General features: G+C 42.1%; 1 protein-coding gene across 1 annotated transcript in view; it reads left to right on the forward strand.

Moving 5' to 3' along the window:
• Positions 1-20,750, forward strand: part of LOC128664034 (proton-coupled amino acid transporter 1) — a 495,713-nt gene that overhangs the window by 197,615 nt on the left and 277,348 nt on the right. Inside the window, exon 6 of the mRNA XM_053718686.1 lies at positions 273-357. Within this exon, the coding sequence (XP_053574661.1) occupies positions 273-357 (85 nt within the window). The remainder of the gene's footprint in view (positions 1-272; positions 358-20,750) is intronic.

Genomic DNA, 20,750 nt, shown 5'->3' on the forward strand with positions numbered 1-20,750 from the left:
TTTAGTATTAATCTCATGCCTGCAGTCCAGGTATCCACACTTCCTATTACATGCTAGAAGTTACAATAGTGTGTTTAAAGATGATCTAAACTTAGATTTAATTTAAAATCTTGCTCATACTGTACCATAATATATGTTTGCCTTCTAGTTAAAAATATGAGTCACCACATCAATACAGAATGCATTGTTTAATTTATATACATTCCTCTGCTAATTTGTTATTTGTTTTTGTTTTTCCTCGCTCCTTATCTGTCTTCTGGATCATTTCATAGGCGTCTTGTTGGATTCTTTCTGATCCTCACACAGTTGGGTTTTTGCTGTGTCTACTTTGTGTTCCTGGCTGACAATGTAAAGCAGGTACTGATTATTAAATTCCCCAATGTTTATCTTATACTGATATGTACTTATCATAAAGGGACACAATTGTGACAAAGAAAATAATCTTTGTAAGAGGATTTTATCGTTGCCCTGTTGCTTGCATATAACAGTTTTTTATCCCCTGCAAATTGGTTAAAGGGACACTGAACCCAAACTTTTTATTTCCCGATTCAGATAGAGCATGACATTTTAAGCAACTTTCTAATTTACTCCTATTATCAATTTTTCTTTGTTCTCTTGCTATCTTTATTTGAAATGCAAGAATGTAAGTTTAGATGCCGGCCCATTTTTGCTGAACAACCTGGGTTGTTCTTGCTGATTGGTGGATAAATTCATGCACCAATAAAAAAAGTGCTGTCCAGAGTACTGAAACAAAATAAAAGCTTAGATGTATTCTTTTTCAAATAAAGATAGCAAGAGAACAAAGAAATATTGATAATAGGAGTAAATTAGAAAGTTGCATAAAATTGCCTGCTCTATCTGAATCACTAAAGAAAAAATGTGGGTTCAGTGTCCCTTTAAACACATATAATCAGCTCCAGAGCAGCAGTGCATTACTGGGAGCTAGATAAACACATCTGATGGTCCATTGGCAAGAGAGATATGTACATAGCCACCAATCACCATCTATATCCCAGTGGTGCATTGCTGCTCCTGAACAAGTTTACATATGATTTTCAACAAAGGATACAAAGAGAATGAAGTGCATTTGATGATAGAAGTAAACGTAAAAGTCTCTTAAGATTGCACACACTTTTTCAAACATAAAAGTTTAATTTTGACTCTCATGTCCCTTTTAATTGTTATTTAATTTATTTTAGAATCGCCTTATACAATGTAATGTTTATTTCCAAGGCAATTTTAGCTCAGTAAATTAGATATCCTTTTTTTTTTTTTTTGCTCAATAAAACAAGCTGATGATTTTTTTTCCTAAACGCATTTTTTTCCTAAGCGCATTGTGGCACGCTGTCTAGTCACAGCCGGCCCGATCGCACCATTAAACTGAATGTAGCTTGCTCCCGCTACCAGACCAGAGCGAGCTACATTCAGTTTAATGGCGAAATTGGGCCGGCTGTGACTAGACACCGTGCCACGATGTACTTAGGAAAAAAACATGCCTGCTCAGTAGAGCCAGGAGCGGCATTCTGAAAAATTTTACTTAGTGAAAAAATATCTCTGAAATACTTTGTTATATAAAGTTGGCGCTATGATCATGTTATAAAATTCTGCACTATGTGCAGAATTATATAACATTATTGTGTAGGTTTACTGTCCCTTTAAATTAACACAAACAAACAACAATCCAGCTATTTCATATACAATAATAAACCTAAATTAGTAATTTCCCTTACAAGTTGGTTCTACTAGAGAGTGTATGCTCCTAAAGTAGAGCCATTAAAGGGACATTAAACCCAATTTGTTTCTTTCATGATTCAGATGGAGAATACCATTTTAAACAATTTTCTAATTTACTTCTATTATCTAATTTGCTTCATTCTCTTGATATTCATTCCTGAAAAGCATATCTAGATAGGCTCAGTAGCTTCTGATTGGTGGCTGCACATAGATGCCTCATGTGATTGGCTCACCCATGTGTGTTGCTATTTCTTTAACAAAAGATATCTAAAGAATGAAGCAAATTAGATAATAGAAGTAAATAGGAATATTGTTTAAAATTGCATTTTCTATCTGAATCATGAAACAAAATTTTTGGGTTTAATGTCCCTTTAAGCCAATTGGGAACAGCAGTCACATGACCCACCAATCATTGGCTGTATTCTGCTCAGGAGCTTACCTGTGTAACCCGTTTAATGTCACCAATGCATAAACACTATAATGAGTTAGACTATGACATTTTACATTTTAGTAGGGCATCCAACATAGAAATAAAATAGAAATTGAAGAAGAGAAATGAATGCTTAACTTAACAACAGAAAACCTAAAAGACCATGATGTCATGATTTGGATAAATATGTCATTAAAATAAAATCTGTTTACTTCTATTATCAAGCTTTGTTCTGTTGGTATTTTTTTGTTGAAGAGCATATCTAGATATGCTGGGAGCATGTTCGTGTCTCAAGCAATATATGGCAGCAATGTTTAACAAAAATTGTACGTTATAACATTGTTACAGACACTGTTGCAGTCAGTGCTCAAAGACACATGTACGGTCGTCAACATAAATTTGTATGCTCTTCAAGAAAGGATACAAAGAGAACAAAGTTAAAGGGACATGAAATGTTTATTTGATGATTCAGATAGAGCATACATATGTAATCAACTTTCCAATTTACTTCTTTTATCAATTTTGCTTAATTCTATTCTATTGTTATCTTTTCTTGAAGGAGCAGCTGTGCACAATTGGGGACTAGCTGAACACAATAGTAAGCCAATCACAAGTGGCATATATGTGCAGCCACCAATCAGTAGCTAGCTCCCAGCTCCTGTGCCTACCTAGGTAGCACTTTTCAACAAAGGATACCAAGAGTATGGCACAATTTAGGTAAAAGAAGCGCATTGGAAATTTGTTTAAAATTGAATGCGCTATCTTAGACATGGAAGAAAATGTTTCACTTTCAGGTCCCTTTAATATAACAAAATTAAATCGGAATATATTATATATAGCTCATTATGTTTGTTTTAAAATTGCAGGCTCTAAATGAAACATCAAATATAATTTTACTTCCATGTCCCTGTAACTTAGCAACTAGCAGTGGCACAAAATGCTAACTTTACAATTAGAGTGTGCACAAGCCTTTTTATGTGGGACACGGATTTGTGTTTAATATTTATATAAAGGAAATGATTAATTCTGCTACATGGTGAAATGCCCCGGATCATTTGCCCCCGTCTTTATTTCTGATTTTTTTATTTTTTCCCCCCCAAGTTTTCTTAATTATTTTTTTTACATCTTGAATCAAAATGAGAGTGTTATTGTAGATGACTGAATTCATTGTATGTGTGAAGTAAGCCCTGATAGCGCTTTTTGAGAGTGCTGTGCATGTTTTCATTTGCAGGTATCTAATGAATATAATGTTCTGAATTTGATTCAACTATCATTCTTGCATTTCTTGAAGTACAATTTCATTTTCAGTTAATAGTTTGCTTTTTACGCGTTTCCTCATTGTCATTTGTGACATTGCTGCACTTGCATGCACTTAAACTGTTCTGCTGATTCACGGCCATGAATTTAATCTCTTTTTTTTTGTATGTGACTCTCAACACTCTACTTAAATTATAAATTAATCTAGGGTATAGACTCCTCAATCATAATATAACCTGACAGTTCTCCATGCATTAACCTTATATAACCTTATATCTCCTTCTTTAAATGTTCTTTCTTCACCTTCAAGAACTTTTATATAGGGATAGCCTTTATCAGTCGGGCCCAGTAGTGACACATTCATAGATCATCTATATAGCTTGTCTTGTTAAACATATATAGAAAAATAATACATGTCTATTGCAAGGTATATCCAGTCCACGGATTCATCCTTACTTGTGGGATATTCTCATTCCCTACAGGAAGTGGCAAAGAGAGCACACAGCAGAGCTGTCCATATAGCTCCCCCCCTAGCTCCACCCCCCAGTCATTCTCTTTGCCGGCTCTGGCAGCAGGGCCTCTCTACGGGAGGGTAAAGTGAATGTGGTGTTAGATTTGTAGTTTTATATCTTCAATCAAAAGTTTGTTATTTTTAAATAGTACCGGTTTATACTATTTACTCTCTGGCAGAAATGTGATGAAGAATTCTGCTGAGAGGAAAATGATTTTAGCATGTTGTAACTAAAATCCATTGCTGTTACCACACAGGACTGAAGAGTACCAGAAAACTTCAGTTGGGGGGAACAGTTTGCAGGCTTAACTGCATTAAGGTATGTTTCAGTCATCTTTTTTCTAGTCAAGACAAGATAATGCTAGAAGACTGACAAGAATCCCCATGTGGGAAGGGTAAGCCATGTTCTGAGACTCAGTATAGAACTCAAGGCTTATTTAAGAGGGGTTGACACTGTTGCAGGGCAATCGATTATTTTATTTAACAAAATACTGATCATAGACACTTTTTAAACACTTTTGGTGTGTTTATTACGGGGTTTTTATTCCACATGGCATTATTTTAGTCACCTAAAATGGGGAATCTGAAGGCCTCACAACTCCGGAGTGGAAGGGGCCTAATTTCGCGCCTCAGTTGCGCAGTTAATCCTGACAGATTGTTCATGCTGCTTCACATGGAGGGTTCAGAGACTGTTTGAGGACTTCCAGAGGCTTGCTTTTCACAAAACTAATCCCTAAGGGCAGGTAGGGCCACAGCAGGCTGCTGTGACAAGGTGCTGTAGTTTAATAACCGGTTGTAGGCTTTAGACTGCTCCGGTTTGGGCATTAAAGGGTTAATCAGACGGAAACTTGTTGTGCAATCATATCGAAGCATTAGGCACATACAAGTGATTTGGTTCATTTTTCACCGTTTTGTAAAATTGTGTGCGCTTTTTATTTCTTAAAGGCACAGTACAGTTTATTTCAAATTCTGTTTTTTATTGATTAAAGTGTTTTCCAAGCCTGCTTGTGTATAATACTAATCTGTTAAACATGTCTGACACTAAGGAAAAGCCTTGCTCTATGTGTTCAGAAGCCATGGTGGAACCCCCACTCAAAATGTGTCCCAAGTGCACTAATGTGTCTATACACTTCAAAGATCATATTGTGTCACTTAAAAATATAGCCCTAGATGATTCTTTGACTGAGGGGAATGAGGATAGTCCGCCTTCCTCTCCCCATGTGTCATCACCAGTTACGCCCGCTCAAGCGATACCTAGTACCTCTAGTGCATTGGCCCCTATTACATTGCAACAACTAGCGACAGTCATGGATAATTCCCTTGCGGCCTTTCTATCCAAACTGCCAGTTTTCCCTAAAAAGCGCGATAGCTCTGTTTTAAGAACAGATGAGGAGCAGTCGGAAGCTTTGGGAGGTTTATCTGATGTACCCTCACAACACTCTGAAGTAGGGGCGAGGGATGTGATGTCTGAGGGAGAAATTTCGGACTCAGGAAAGGTTTCTCAGCGGGCAGAATCAGATTCACTAGCGTTTAAATTTAAATTGGAACACCTCCGCGTACTGCTTAGGGAGGTTTTATCAACTCTGGATGATTGTGACCCTATGGTGGTCCCAGAGAAATTGTGTAAAATGGACAAATACCTAGAAGTCCCTGTATACACTGATGCGTTTCCGATCCCTAAGAGGGTGGCGGATATTGTTGCTAGGGAGTGGGAGAGACCAGGTGTACCCTTTGTTCCCCCCCTATCTTTAAGAAAATGTTCCCCATAACTGATCCCAGGCGGGACGCGTGGCAGACGGTCCCTAAGGTAGAGGGGGCAGTTTCGACACTAGCCAAGCGCACAACCATCCCAATTGAAGACAGTTGTGCTTTTAAAGATCCTATGGATAAAAAGTTAGAAGGTTTACTAAAGAAAATATTTGTTCAACAAGGTTTCCTTCTCCAACCGATTGCCTGCATTATTCCTGTAACTACTGCAGCTGCTTTTTGGTTTGAGGCTCTGGGAGGAGTCGCTCCAGAGGGAGACTTCATATGACGAGGTCATGGATAGAATTAATGTTCTAAAACTGGCTAATTCTTTTATCACAGATGCCGCTTTGCAATTAGCTAAGTTATCGGCGAAAAATTCTGGTTTCGCCATTATGGCGCGCAGAGCGCTTTGGCTCAAGTCATGGTCGGCTGACGTGTCGTCCAAGACAAAATTACTAAATATCCCTTTCAAAGGAAAGACCCTTTTCGGGCCCGAGTTGAAAGAGATTATTTCGGATATCACCGGGGGAAAGGGCCATGCTCTCCCGCAAGATAGGCCTTTTAAGGCTAAAAACAAGGCTAATTTTCGTTCCTTTCGCAACTTCAGGAGCGGTCCTGCTTCAACCTCTGCAACCGCAAAGCAAGAGGGTAACTCTTCACAGCCCAAGGCAACCTGGAAGCCTTTGCAGGGCTGGAACAAGGGTAAACAGGCCAAGAAGCCTGCAGCTGCTACTAAGACAGCATGAAGGGGTAGCCCCCAATCCGGGACCGGATCTGGTAGGGGGCAGACTCTCTCTCTTCGCTCAGGCTTGGGCAAGAGATGTTCCCGATCCCTGGGCATTAGAGATTGTTACTCAGGGATATCTTCTAGAATTCAAGGACTCCCCTCCAAGGGGAAGGTTCCACATTTCTCGTCTGTCTACAGACCAGACAAAGAAAGAGGCGTTCTTACGCTGTGTAGAAGATCTACTCAAGATGGGAGTGATATATCCAGTTCCAATTACAGAACAAGGACTGGGTTTTTACTCAAACCTGTTTGTGGTTCCCAAAAAGGAAGGAACTTTCAGTCCAATCCTGGATCTAAAAATTCTAAACAAATTCCTCAGAGTTCCATCATTCAAGATGGAGACCATCCGGACAATCTTACCTATGATCCAGGAAGGTCAATATATGACTACCGTGGATCTAAAGGATGCGTACCTACATATTCCTATCCACAAAGATCATCATCAGTTCCTAAGGTTCGCCTTTCTGGACAAGCATTACCAGTTCGTGGCCCTTCCCTTCGGGTTGGCCACCGCTCCCAGAATTTTAACAAAAGTGCTAGGGTCCCTTCTGGCGGTACTAAGACCGCGGGGCATTGCAGTAGCACCTTATCTGGACGACATCTTAATACAGGCGTCATCTTTTCCCCAGAGCCAAGGCTCATACGGAGATTGTTCTGACCTTTCTAAAGTCTCACGGGTGGAAGGTGAACATCGAAAAAAGTTATTTGTCCCCGCTCACAAGGGTTCCCTTTCTGGGAACATTAATAGACTCGGTAGAAATGAAAATATTTCTGACGGAGGTCAGAAAGTTAAAGCTTTTAACTACTTGCCGAGTTCTTCATTCCATTCCTCGGCCCTCTGTAGCTCAGTGCATGGAGGTAATCGGATTGATGGTAGCGGCAATGGACGTAGTCCCTTTTGCTCAAATACATCTCAGACCACTGCAACTGTGCATGCTCAAACAGTGGAATGGAGATTATGCAGATTTGTCTCCTCAAATACAACTGGACCCGAAGACCAGAGATTCTCTTCTCTGGTGGTTGTCTCAGGATCACCTGTCTCAGGGAATGTGCTTCCGCAGACCGGAGTGGATCATCGTCACGACCGACGCCAGTCTGTCAGGCTGGGGCGCGGTCTGGGACTCCCTGAAAGCTCAGGGCCTATGGTCTCGGGAAGAGTCTCTTCTCCCGATAAACATTTTGGAACTGAGAGCGATATTCAACACGCTTCAGGCATGGCCTCAACTAGCGGCGGCCAAATTCATCAGATTTCAGTCGGACAACATCACGACTGTAGCGTACATCAATCATCAGGGGGAAAAAAGAGTTCCTTAGCGATGAAGGAAGTAACCAAAATAATCAGGTGGGAGGAGGATCACTCCTGCCATCTATCTGCAATTCACATCCCAGGTGTAGACAACTGGGAGGCGGATTTTCTAAGTCGTCAGACTTTTCACCCGGGGGAATGGGAACTCCACCTGGAGGTTTTTGCTCAGCTGACCCAGCTATGGGGCATTCCAGAATTGGATCTGATGGCGTCCCGTCAGAACTCCAAATTTCCTCTCTACGGATCCAGGTCCAGGGACCCCAAGGCGGCATTGATAGATGCTCTAGTAGTCTGGCTTATGTCTTTCCACCGTTTCCTCTTCTCCCTCATCTGGTAGCCAGAATCAAACAGGAGAAGGCTTTGGTAATTCTAATAGCGCCTGCGTGGCAACGCAGGTCTTGGTATGCAGACCTAGTGGACATGTCATCTGTCCCACCTTGGACACTGCCAATGAGGCAGGATCTTTTAATACAGGGTCCATTCAAGCATCCAAATCTAGTTTCTCTGCAGCTGAATGCTTGGAGATTGAACGCTTAATTCTATCTAAGCGTGGTTTCTCTGAATCAGTTATAGATACTCTGATCCAGGCTAGAAAGCCTGTCACCAGGAAAATTTACCATAAGATATGGCGGAAATATCTTTGTTGATGTGAATCCAAGGGTTACTCGTGGAGTAAGATTAGGATTCCAAGGATATTGTCTTTTCTCCAAGAAGGATTGGAGAAAGGCTTGTCAGCTAGTTCCTTAAAGGGACAGATATCTGCTCTGTCTATCCTTTTACACAAGTGTCTGGCAGAGGTACCAGACGTTCAAGCGTTTGCTCAGGCTTTAGTTAGAATCAAGCCTGTCTATAAACCTGTGGCTCCGCCATGGAGTCTAAATTTAGTTCTTTCAGTTCTTCAAGGGGTTCCGTTTGAACCTTTACATTCCATGGATATTAAGTTATTATCTTGGAAAGTTTTGTTTTTTGTAGCTATATCTTCTGCTCGAAGAGTTTCAGAATTGTCTGCTTTGCAGTGTAATTCACCCTATCTGGTGTTCCATGCAGATAAGGTAGTTTTGTGTACCAAACCTGGTATTCTTCCTAAAGTTGTTTCTAATAAGAATATTAACCAGGAAATCATTGTTCCTTCTCTGTGTCCTAATCCAGCTTCAAAGAAGGAACGGCTATTACACAATCTTGATGTGGTTCGTGCTTTGAAATTCTATTTGCAAGCAACCAAGGATTTCAGACAAACATCATCCTTGTTTGTTGTCTATTCTGGTAAGAGGAGAGGTCAGAAAGCGACTGCTTACCTCTCTTTCCTTCTGGCTGAAAAGCATCATCCGATTGGCTTATGAGACTGCTGGACAGCAGCCTCCTGAACGAATTACAGCCCATTCCACCAGAGCTGTGGCTTCTACATGGGTTTTCAAGAATGAGGCTTCTGTTGAACAGATTTGTAAGGCAGCGACTTGGTCTTCACTGCATACTTTTGCCAAATTTTACAAATTCGATACTTTTGCTTCTTCGGAGGCTATTTTTGGGGAGAAAGGTGTTGCAAGCAGTGGTGCCTTCAGTTTAGGTTACCTGTCTTGTTCCCTCCCTTCATCCGTGTCCTAAAGCTTTGGTATTGGTATCCCACAAGTAAGGATGAATCCGTGGACTGGATACACCTTGCAAGAGAAAACAGAATTTATGCTTACCTGATAAATTACTTTCTCTTGCGGTGTATCCAGTCCACGGCCCGCCATGGCAATTAAGTCAGGTTAATACATTTTTTGTTTAAACTACAGTCACCCCTGCACCCTATGGTTTCTCCTTTTCTCCTAACCTTCGGTCGAATGACTGGGGGGTGGAGCTAGGGGGGGAGCTATATGGACAGCTCTGCTGTGTGCTCTCTTTGCCACTTCCTGTAGGGAATGAGAATATCCCACAAGTAAGGATGAATCCGTGGACTGGATACACCGCAAGAGAAAGTAATTTATCAGTTAAGCATAAATTCTGTTTTTCTTCATAAATGGAAAGAGTCAACAGCTGCATTCATTACTTTTGGGAATTCAGAACCTGGCCACCAGGAGGAGGCAAAGACACCCCAGCTAAAGGCTTAAATACCCTTCCCCACTTCCCTCATTCCCCATTAATTCTTTGCCTTTCGTCCTAGGAGGTTGGCAGAGAAATGTCAGAAGTTTTCGATAGTCTCTTATGGAGGGTAGTACTCTTCGGCATGGGACTGGAGTTTTAAGTAGTCCTGTCAGGAGATGCAGGGAGAGTCTTTCTACAAAACAATCCCGACTCATATTAACAGCTCCACAAGCAATCAGTGTTGACGAGTTTCGCTGCCTGCTTTTTTCTCTCAAGTCTATGGCTGAAGCGATGCTACCATCTGTCACATTTGAAGGGCCGTGTTCCTGTTCCACAGCGTAGATTCCGGTAAGATCGTTTCATTTTACTTTCATCATGGATGTATTGTTATTACAACTGTTTGTCTGAGAGGGGCTACAACTTTTCGGGGATAACTTTAACATAGGGTCTCAGTGAGGCTCCTTTTTGTATCTTCGGAATCAAGGGTTAATATCTACTGGGGGGTTATTGAACAGGGGGGTTTATAATCATGAGAAAAAAGAGAGCATAAGAGAGCATAAGAGTGCTATATGCATTCCTTCTGTGGATAATCTTTATCCACAACCTCTAGTCCGGGTTTATAATCATGTTTGTTATGTGATTCTGTCTGCTACTGTGTAGTGTTGCTTCGGCTCATGGCTATTTTGGAACATAACAGCCTATGTCTAGTGCCTTTACGGTTGGGTGCGCTTTTGCATGGACTGCATGGTTTACCTTGTGACCGGGCATGGCCACATTTTGGCTCTCCATTTCTGCATTCCTGACCGTGTGTGGTGACGGAGAAATCCTGGTCTGCTGGTGTCTGGTTCCTGGAGGTGGTGAGTGCCCCAGTCATTTGGGGTGTAAGGTGCCGTTTAGATTTTTCTTATTGGTCCATTTTTTATTCAAGGGAGGATTCTGATTTTTTGGAGACGGATGTCTCTGATTCAGACTCTACTTCTTGCAAAGAACATGAATTGGCCCGGGTGATACATGCCCATCAGTTATGTTCCGAATGCCGTTTTAGAGTGCTCTGTTCCTCGGGATTGGGGAATCAGGTGCCCACTGAGCCATCCACCTCTGGGGATTCAGTTTCCCACGAGGTGAGTTCCCTACCACCAACTCTTACTATGCATGCAGGTAACCCAAACGCTACTTATCCTTCTATGGAGTGTGGCCTATTCCCACCGGAGGTTACGACAAGGTTCCATATGGCCATATTTGTGGCGCCGGCGCATCTGCACCTCCCTGGAGTGTGTTTACGATATTGTCTGTGTTCCATTAACCGGGGCTTGTCAGGCGTGGGATCGCCTGGTCCAGTTCAGCCCTCCAGGGGAGTGACTGCCCCTGAGGCCTCAGTGGGTCAACCTTCGGGCCAGTGTTTTCTTTTGTCCCAGCGGAGGTATGTTGCACCTTTCGTTATAGACTGCGTTTCCTTCGTGTTCTACTGAGGGACGTTTTGGCGTTGCTAAAGGATCCCACTCTTAATGGGTCTGGGGATTCTTAGTCTTAATCTTCCACTAGCTTGCTTACATAGACATAAGGGGATGAAGTAATCTTCTTATAGTCTTTGTTATTTGTGTATCCTTTTCCAGTTCTGAGCTTGGAAGTCTCGGACCCCTGTTGGGTTGGGCCTGCGGGTCTGTCTGTTCTTCCTGGGTGATAACCTACGGGTTGCCTTATCTTTTATTTTTATTTGGTCTAAAGCTTATGTTGTTGTGTGATGTTTCCTTTGGGGAACTTTCTTCTCTGGAATTGATACTCGCAATTTTGTGGTTGCACTGTTTACTTTTACAAGAGCTTTATCCCTTCATCTCGGGGGAGACTCTGTGGCCTTGACAGTGCTGGGGCCCTTGGTTTCAGGCTGGTCCTGACTGGGTACAAATCCTTCTGTCTTTGAGGCCTAGTTTAGACATGTGGCACCTTTTTATGTCCGGCCGGTCCGGTGAGGGCGCCTAGTGATCACAATATTATTGTGTGGTTTACTTGTTATTTTGCAAGCTTCAGCTAGCATCCTGAGAGGACTTGATGGTCCGTGGTTGCTTAGGGGCATGGGGGATTGGTTTAGTCCTCATTCGCCTTTTAATCTAGTGGGCCGGGACTCCGTTGAGATTCGCGGCGACATGCTCAGTCTTTTCTGATTTTTCCAGGAATTAAAGTGTTCCTTCCCGTTATGGGTTGGAGGCTTGGAGGATTTAGGTACTTCATACCTCCGTTCTTAGGATTTTGCCTTTTATGGTCTCTTTGGAAGTGTCCTTTTAGGACTTGTTCCTTTTAGAGGTTCTCTTCCTTTGGGTTGAGACTTTGTGGACTTTGTCTGTTTTTTATGGCGGCTTTGGCCGCTTAATTAGGATATGAAGGCCTTGAGGCTCTGTCTTCCTTCGGGAGTTAGTCGTCTCCATATCAGGGGTAATAGGAGGTGTTGTCTCTTTTTCCAAGCTTTTTGCTTAGGGGTGTTTTTTTCTGCCTGGGTTTGGGATGCTTTGCATTCTTCTCCCTTGGTGTGGTCCACTGGAACGTTAATCTGAAAGGATTGTGGAGACTAGCCTTTCTTTTCTACTCTCTTTCGGGTGACTCTGTTCTCGTTCTAATTTCCCTTGATGTTGCACTTGGGGCCTTTGGGCTCTAGAGAAATTGTGTGACTTTGTCGCGGCCAAGCACCTTGTTGGGGGGTGTTGACCTCCGGCCAAGGGTGTTCTTTTCCCTGTGGGCTTCGAATTACGAGTAAGTCCTGTACCCGTTCTTTGGGTTCCCTGGTTATCATCCCCTGTGAGGTCTGATTGCTTCGGACGGGGTATCTTGAGTTCCCTGGGGGTGTCGTTCATTCTAGGATGATTCTGTGTCCCGGGTCCAGGGTTCTTGTCTTTGATTCTTCTTTGATGTCTGGAGACTTATGATCCGGGGGACTGGTTTGGGACAACCCAGTTTTTTCAGGGACCCTATGTTGCGACATAGGGGTTAGCTCATTGGGCTTGCAAGCAGGAAGGCCAGAGTTCACATCCACCTTCGGGTACTGGTTATAAACTTTATGGCCTGACTTGTCCTTCGGACGGAGTGTGCTCCTCTTCATGGGGAGTTTTTTTCTATGTTGGGTCAACAGTGGTGTCTGGATTATTTTTTTATTCGGTCCGTGTTTTGATCATACTATAGCTTCATGTGTTGTGGACATGTACACTGTTCTTATCTGTGCCCTTCCCTTTTGAGGGGATAGTTTGTCTTCCTTATGAGCTGGGGTTTCCTCTCTCTGGAGGGTCATTGTACTATCCTGTGTGTAGGAGGTTGGATCAGGTGGCTTATTTGTGTAAGGGGCAGCATCTGCTGCTCTGTGGGCTCTGTTCCGCCTGTTGAAAATTGATCTCTCTACGTAGAGACTGTCTAAGAGAGTTGTGACAGGTCTTCCTACAGATCTATTGCACTTTTATCTGTTCCAGGTCCTAGGGGGTTCTCCTTGGGAGTGCCTTATTTTGGCGGAGCGGATTGGGTTGGCACCCGAGCTCTGTTGGGGTGGTTGAGTCCCCCTTTTTCATTCTATTCCCTGGAATATTCCCTGCTTGTGGTTGGGGTCTTTCTGTCCCCCCTATCAGACATGTCTGTCGCTTGGGCTGGTCCGGTGTTGGAGCAGGATCTGAGATCTGTTGCTCTGCTATTTCATCCTCAGAGCATTCAAGGTAAGGTAAGCCTTTTTAAGGTTTCTCCTTTCTCCACGTTCAAGACTTGTGGGAAGGACTGGCGGTTTTTAGATAGCCTGAGACGTTATCCGCTGGTTAGTGGATACTTAGCAGTCTGAAGGATCCTATCTTCAGCTGCTTTCTACTTGCCCTGCAATTATTGAAGTTTCAGAGTCATTTTTAGATGACTGCAGCGTGCAGTGTTTTTGCTTCAGGGGTTGTTCGTCAGACCTATCTGAGCTTGCTGCACAAGGTTTAGTTTCTGAATATTTTGGTATTCTGAGCTACCTTTTTGCGGCTTGGGGACCTTCGTCTTCAGTTGCTTTCTAGAGTGCAGTTGCTCTGTGTTAGGGGAAGATCCTCTCTCTGTTTCAGACTCCCGGCCTTATCTCGTGGTTTCTGTATTCTGGGGTCTGGACGTTGCCTCCCCTTGTTTCTATGAGACTGGTTGGGTCTCTGTTAGCCTGACCTGGTTTCTCGTGTTTTTTGCTCTGTGTTGGTGCCCTTTTTAGTTGTTTTTTTTTTTATGGAGTTCCTTATGCTAGCTGGACAGCTAGATTAGCATATTAATGCATTGTGGCTACTCTGCACTGTAGCAAACCAAGGGTTGTAAGTTCGATCCCCGGCAAGGTCTACTCAGCCTTTCTTTCGAGGTTGATAAAATGAGCAGCGCCTTGAGTCTCTTAAGGGGGATAAGCCACGCTTTACATGTACAATCATGTTTTCTCTGTGTCTTTTCTTCTTTGTGGAAGAATACCGTAGTTTGTTCCCTTTCTTTAGTAAGGGGTGTGTTGTTTGGAGACCGACTGATGGGCAACGGTGTCTCTTGGAGGCTGTTAACTCAGTCAAATCTAGTTCTTGCTGTCTCTAGCAAGGCTTGTGGACTATCTGCGGGTCAGTGTCCTTGGGCTTTTTCCTTTTTTTCAAAGTTGTTCTTGGCTTTGGATGAAGCAGGATTTTGTTGGGTAGGGGTTTTCAGGCCTGGTACCCTCAGAATGGGCTGCCTCTTGTACCCTCCCGTTTTTGTATTCAGTGTCCTCTATAGCTTGGGTATTGTTTTCCCAAAAGTAATGAATCCAACTGTGGACTCTTTCCATTTATGAAGAAAAGCTTAAATTATGCTTACCTGATAATTTTATTTTCTTCAGATAGAGTCCACAGCTCCCCGCCCGTATTTTTTCTGTGTGGCGTCTGTTATTTTTGTTCTTCTGGCACCTTTTCACCCTGATATTTCTTTTACTGTTCCTTGTTCCCTCGGCAGAATGACTGGGGGATGAGGGAAGTGGGAGAGGTATTTAAGCCTTTGGCTGGGGTGTCTTTGCCTCCTCCTGGTGGCCAGGTTCTGCATTCCCAAAAGTAATGAATGCAGATGTGGACTCTTTCCATATGAAGAAAATAAAATTATCAGGTAAGCATAATTTAAAGGGACAGTTCACCCAAAAACTTTCTCCCCTTTAAATTATTCCCAATGATCCTTTTTACCTGCCAGAGTGTATTAAATTGGTTGCAAGTAGCTCCTTTACTCATATTTCGGCATTTGAAATAGCTGATTTAGCCTGTGGTTTCCCAACCTATACTGAAAGTTTTGATACTGGCGTATACGCTATTGACAAGCCTAAGTAAACACAATCAGCAGAAGGAATTAAACTCACAGTGGGGGGCAGGATAGTTAAGTAATAAAATGATCATTTTCCATTGTTCTCTCTATGTATTGAGCTTTGGTGTTCCAGACAAATATAAGATAAGGAAGCAAGTCTGTGTACATAAAAGTGATAACAAAATGAGATCTGACATTACTCGAAGCTCAACCCATTGTAATAGGCTGTGGTTTCAAAGCACAAAATCAGCTACTTCAGATAAACAAATAAACCCGAAAATGCAATTTCTCAAATATTTTATACTCTGCAGTTGGTATAACAAGTCATTTAAAATACATTTATGGAAAAACAATTTTACAGTGTACTGTCCCTTTAAGTTTTTTTTTTTATATAAATTTTAGTAACATCTTATCTTCTTTTTTTTTTTGCAGAATACATTGCACTAGATCTGACCCCTCTTGCAGTGTCTGTTTTTATAATGGAAATCTAATATTTTCTGAATTTATATTGAAGTTAACACTTTAATATGAAAAAGCGTCCTGCATTGTCTCTAAAAAAATGCATTTTAGAACACTATGCAATTGTAGTAACTATATCCCAATCACTTTCCTGCAGTTAAAGGGACAGCATTCTGTAAAATGTTCTCCCTTTGAATGGGTTCTTAATGATCAATTTTACTTACTGGGGTATATTCAATTGTTTGCAAATCACTTCTTTACCTTTTAGTTTGCAGTTGAAATAGCTGAATGTACCTTTCTAATCTGCCTTTTGTACTAAAAATGGCAATACTTAAGTATTGACTATAGAAAAACTATGTAAACAAGAACCTGCATAAGAAATTATGCACCCAGTGGGGTTAGGAGTGATGTGTACTAAAATGTTAATTTTCTATTGTTCTTTTCTTTCCTTAGATACGGTGAGTCCACGGCTTCATTAATTACTGTTGGGAATATCACTCCTGGCCAGCAGGAGGAGGCAAAGAGCACCACAGTCAAACTATTAAGTATCACTTCCCTTCCCACAATCCTCAGTCATTCTCTTTGCCTTCGGTGTAAGGATGAGGTGAAGTTTTTGGTGTCTGAAGAAGATTGGATTATTTCACTTCAATCAAGATTTTATTATTTTGAAAGCCAGAGTAGGTTTGCTCTGATCTTTCCTTTCAAGGTTGGATCTAGCCGTTCTCCACGTTAGTCTCTTCAGTAGGGCAGTGGTGGCTTTAAAGCAGTTAGGAACTTGTGAGGTGGGCCTTGCTGCGTTTTCCTAACATGTTGCTGTCCAGGTATAGACAACCTTAGTAGGTTTACTCTGTTCTTTCTTTTTTTCACAGGTCTCTGTGAGGAGTGGCATCCTCTCATACCGGGTGAGCTGTCCTCCTGCCAGACAGGTAGATGTACAGGTAAGGGCCTTTTGTCTTCTGGGACTAGGAGGCTGGCACTGAAGGGGTTAAGGACTCTATGTACTTAGTTTGGGACACAAAGTCCTTATGAAGGATGTTTTATGGCAGTGGGCAGGCACAATTTGGTATGTGATTGAGGAAACTTAGGGCTTAATCTCTTTCACGGCAGGGAAGGAGTTAACTCCCTTTTGGGGCTCAGGTTTTTATGTATCCCTCACTTGACTATGTTTTTTGCTTGTTTAACAAGGGACAGGACACATTGGAAGTATTTATCTAGTTTAAGCCTACGCTTATTGTTGAAACATAGTGAAGCCCAGTAGGGGAGTGCGCTTTTTCTATTATGGCGCCATTCCTATGAAGAGAGTATGGGGTGTTTTTTCTTCCGCTTTGAGGAAGCGGAGCAGTGCAACTTTTATTTGTGTCAGTTCCCAGTTAGAGTATACTGCTCAGTAAGAACTGTTACGCAATGTTTTTTTGCAGCAGGATGAAGCGCGATGTATGCACGCTTCATGTCCCGCCTCCTTCTCAGGTAGCGGAAAGGTGCCATCTTATGTTTATTCAGCGTCTATAACCCTCGTTCTCCGGCTGAGAACAGAGCAGCGTTACTGGTATGACTGTCTTTGTGTTGTTTAAGTAGAGAAGTTCTATAGGAGAAGATTGTGACTGTGAGACAAACATCTATGACACTAGTAAATCTTCACAAATAGTATACGGTTCTGAAGATTATTTTATCTGTCCTCAAGTAAGGGTATACCACTGTAGTTTAGTGGTGAATAAAACCGGTCTAGCATCTTGAGTCTTTTTGTTTTTTAAAAAAATAAATAAAGGAAAGGACAAATGGTTGTTGAGGCATACAGTATGTACTTAGTTTTGCAACAGGGGTCTGTTCCTAAGATATTTAGTGTGAACCCTTTCATAATAAAGATATATTTTTTGTTTGAATGTCTCTTATAATAGATTTTAGAGTCTATTCATATATTCATTCTGTGCTGCTTGAATTGCATATTTGCTATGTAAGCAGTTTATAAACTGAAGGTTACTAGTTTGATCCCTAGTTAATAGGTTGTTGCTTTCTGAGCCTCATGTCTCCTAGGATAATGCTGTTAAGGCAATGCCACAGCGTTCTTCTACAATGTCCCAAGCCTCTATGGCGTCACATGCAGTGCCCTGCGGTTCCTATTAATCTCCTGGAGGAGTTAATTTGCCTGCAGAAATTGCTGCTCGGGTATCTTCAGCGGTATCTGTGGCTTTATCTGCTTTTCCTATACTAAAGGGAAATCACAAGAGGAACATTACAGATTCAGATAGTAAGGTTTCTGGTCCGCCTGCTGCTACTCAGGTTCCTTTTCTCATAGGTCTGATGAGGAGGATACGTCAGTGGCCTATGAGGGTGATGTCTCAAGATTTGGACAGTATAATTACTTCATCTGATGCTGAAGTAGTATCCTTCAGATTTAAGATTGTACACCTTTGTGTTTGGTTAAAGGAGGTTTTGGCTAATTTGAAGACTCTGATACGTATGTTGTTGTCAACCCTAAAGAATCTAGTAGACATTCTAAGTTCTGGAATTCTTCTGTGAAAGTTTTTCTTGTTCCAGACCGTGCTAGGAGATTTTTCACAGGAATGGGAGAAGTCAGGATTTTCTTTTCTCCAACATTGGTGTGTCCGGTCCATGGCGTCATCCTTACTTGTGGGAATATCTCTTCCCCAACAGGAAATGGCAAAGAGTCCCAGCAAAAGCTGTCCATATAGTCCCTCCTAGGCTCCGCCCACCCCAGTCATTCTCTTTGCCGTTGCACAGGCAACATCTCCACGGAGATGGTTAAGAGTATGTGGTGTTTTAGTTGTAGTTTTTTATTCTACTATCAAGAGTTTGTTATTTTAAAATAGTGCTGGTATGTACTATTTACTCTGAAACAGAAAAAGATGAAGAGTTCTGTTTGTGAGAGGAAGATGATTTTAGCAGCAGTAACTAAAATCGTTTGCTGTTTCCACATAGGACTGTTGAGATGAAGTAACTTCAGTTGGGGGAAACAGTTAGCAGACTTTTCTGCTTAAGGTATGACTAGCCATATTTCTAACAAGACTGTGTAATGCTGGAAGGCTGTCATTTTCCCCTCATGGGGACCGGTAAGCCATTTTCTTAGTCTCAAACAGAATAAAGGGCTTAATATGGGCTATAAAACTGGTAGACACTTATATGGGCAAAATCGATTGCTTTATTTGAGCATTTTATACATGTTTATGTTTGAAATTCACACTTATAAGCTTGGGGAACGTTTTTTAACGTCAGGCACTGAGTTAGACACCTTTCCAGTCAGGAAGGGCCTTCCCAGTTGTAGGCTGAGCCTCATTTTCGCGCCATTACTGCGCAGTTACTTTTGAGAGCAAGACATGCAGATGCATGTGTGTGGATCTGATAGTAGTTGGAAAGGTTCCTAGAAGGCTTCATTTGGTATCGTATTCCCCCCTGGGTTTGGTAAAGTCGCAGCAAAGGCTGTAGCTGGGACTGTAGTGGGGTTAAAACTGTAACCGGCTCCGGTTTCTTTATTTTAAGGGTTAAAGCTCTGAAATTTGGTGTGCAATACTTTTAATGCTTTAAGACACTGTGGTGAACAATTCCTTCATACTTTTTCACATATTCAGTAATAAAGTGTGCACTGTTTAAAATTTAAAGAGACAGTAACGTTTTTGTTTTAAAACGTTTTTTGTGCTTTATTGACAAGTTTAAGCCTGTTTAACATGTCTGTACCTTCAGATAAGCTATGTTCTATATGTATGAAAGTCAATGTGTCTCCCCCTTCAAAATTGTGTGATAATTGTGCCATAGCGTCCAAACAAAGTAAGGACAGTACTGCCACAGATAGTAAAGTTGCCCAAGATGATTCATCAGATGAAGGGAGTAGACATAGTTCTACATCATCTCCTTCTGTGTCTATGCCAGTTTTGCCCACGCAGGAGGCCCCTAGTACTTCTAGTGCGCCAATGCTTATTACTATGCAACAATTGACGGCAGTAATGGATAACTCCATAGCAAATATTTTATCCAAAATGCCTGCATATCAGAGAACGCACGATTGCTCTGTTTTAAACACTGAAGAGCAGGAGGGCGCTGATGATAATTGCTCTGTCATACCCTCACACCAATCTGAAGGGGCCATGAGGGAGGTTTTGTCAGATGGGGAAATTTCAGATTCAGGAAAAATTTCTCAACAGGCTGAACCTGATGTTGTGACATTTAAATTTAAATTAGAGCATCTCCGCGCACTGCTTAAGGAGGTGTTATCTACTCTGGATGATTGTGACAACCTGGTCATTCCAGAAAAATTATGCAAGATGGACAAGTTCCTAGAGGTTCCGGTGCACCCCGACGCTTTTCCTATACCCAAGCGGGTGGCGGACATAGTGAATAAGGAGTGGGAGAAGCCCGGCATACCTTTTGTCCCCCCTCCTATATTTAAGAAATTATTTCCTATGGTCGACCTCAGAAAGGACTTATGGCAGACAGTCCCTAAGGTCGAGGGGGCAGTTTCTACTCTAAACAAGCGTACTACTATCCCTATCGAGGATAATTGTGCTTTCAAAGATCCTATGGATTAAAAATTGGAGGGTTTGCTTAAAAAGATTTTTGTACAGCAAGGTTGCCTCCTGCAACCCATTTCGTGCATTGTTCCTGTCACTACAGCAGCGTGGTTCTGGTTTGAGGAACTAGAAAAGTCGCTCAGTAGAGAGACTCCGTATGAGGAGGTTATGGACAGAGTTCACGCACTCAAGTTAGCTAATTCTTTTATTTTAGATGCCGCTTTGCAATTAGCTAGATTAGCGGTGAAAAATTCAGGGTTTGCAATTGTGGCGCGCAGAGCGCTTTGGCTAAAGTCTTGGTCAGCGGATGTATCTTCCAAGACAAAATTGCTTAATATCCCCTTCAAGGGTAAAACTCTCTTTGGGCCAGAATTGAAAGAGATTATCTCAGACATCACTGGGGGAAAGGGCCACGCCCTCCCACAAGATAGGCCTTTCAAAGCCAAGAATAAGTCTAATTTTTGTTCCTTTCGCAATTTCAGGAACGGACCGGCCTCTAATTCCGCATCCTCTAAACAAGAGGGTAATGCTTCACAAACCAAACCAGCCTGGAAACCGATGCAAGGCTGGAACAAGGGTAAGCAGGCCAAGAAGCCTGCTGCTGCTAACAAAACAGCATGAAGGAGTAGCCCCCGATCCGGGACCGGCTC

The sequence above is a fragment of the Bombina bombina genome, chromosome 6 (assembly GCF_027579735.1).
Source record: "Bombina bombina isolate aBomBom1 chromosome 6, aBomBom1.pri, whole genome shotgun sequence".
NCBI lineage: Eukaryota > Metazoa > Chordata > Amphibia > Anura > Bombinatoridae > Bombina > Bombina bombina.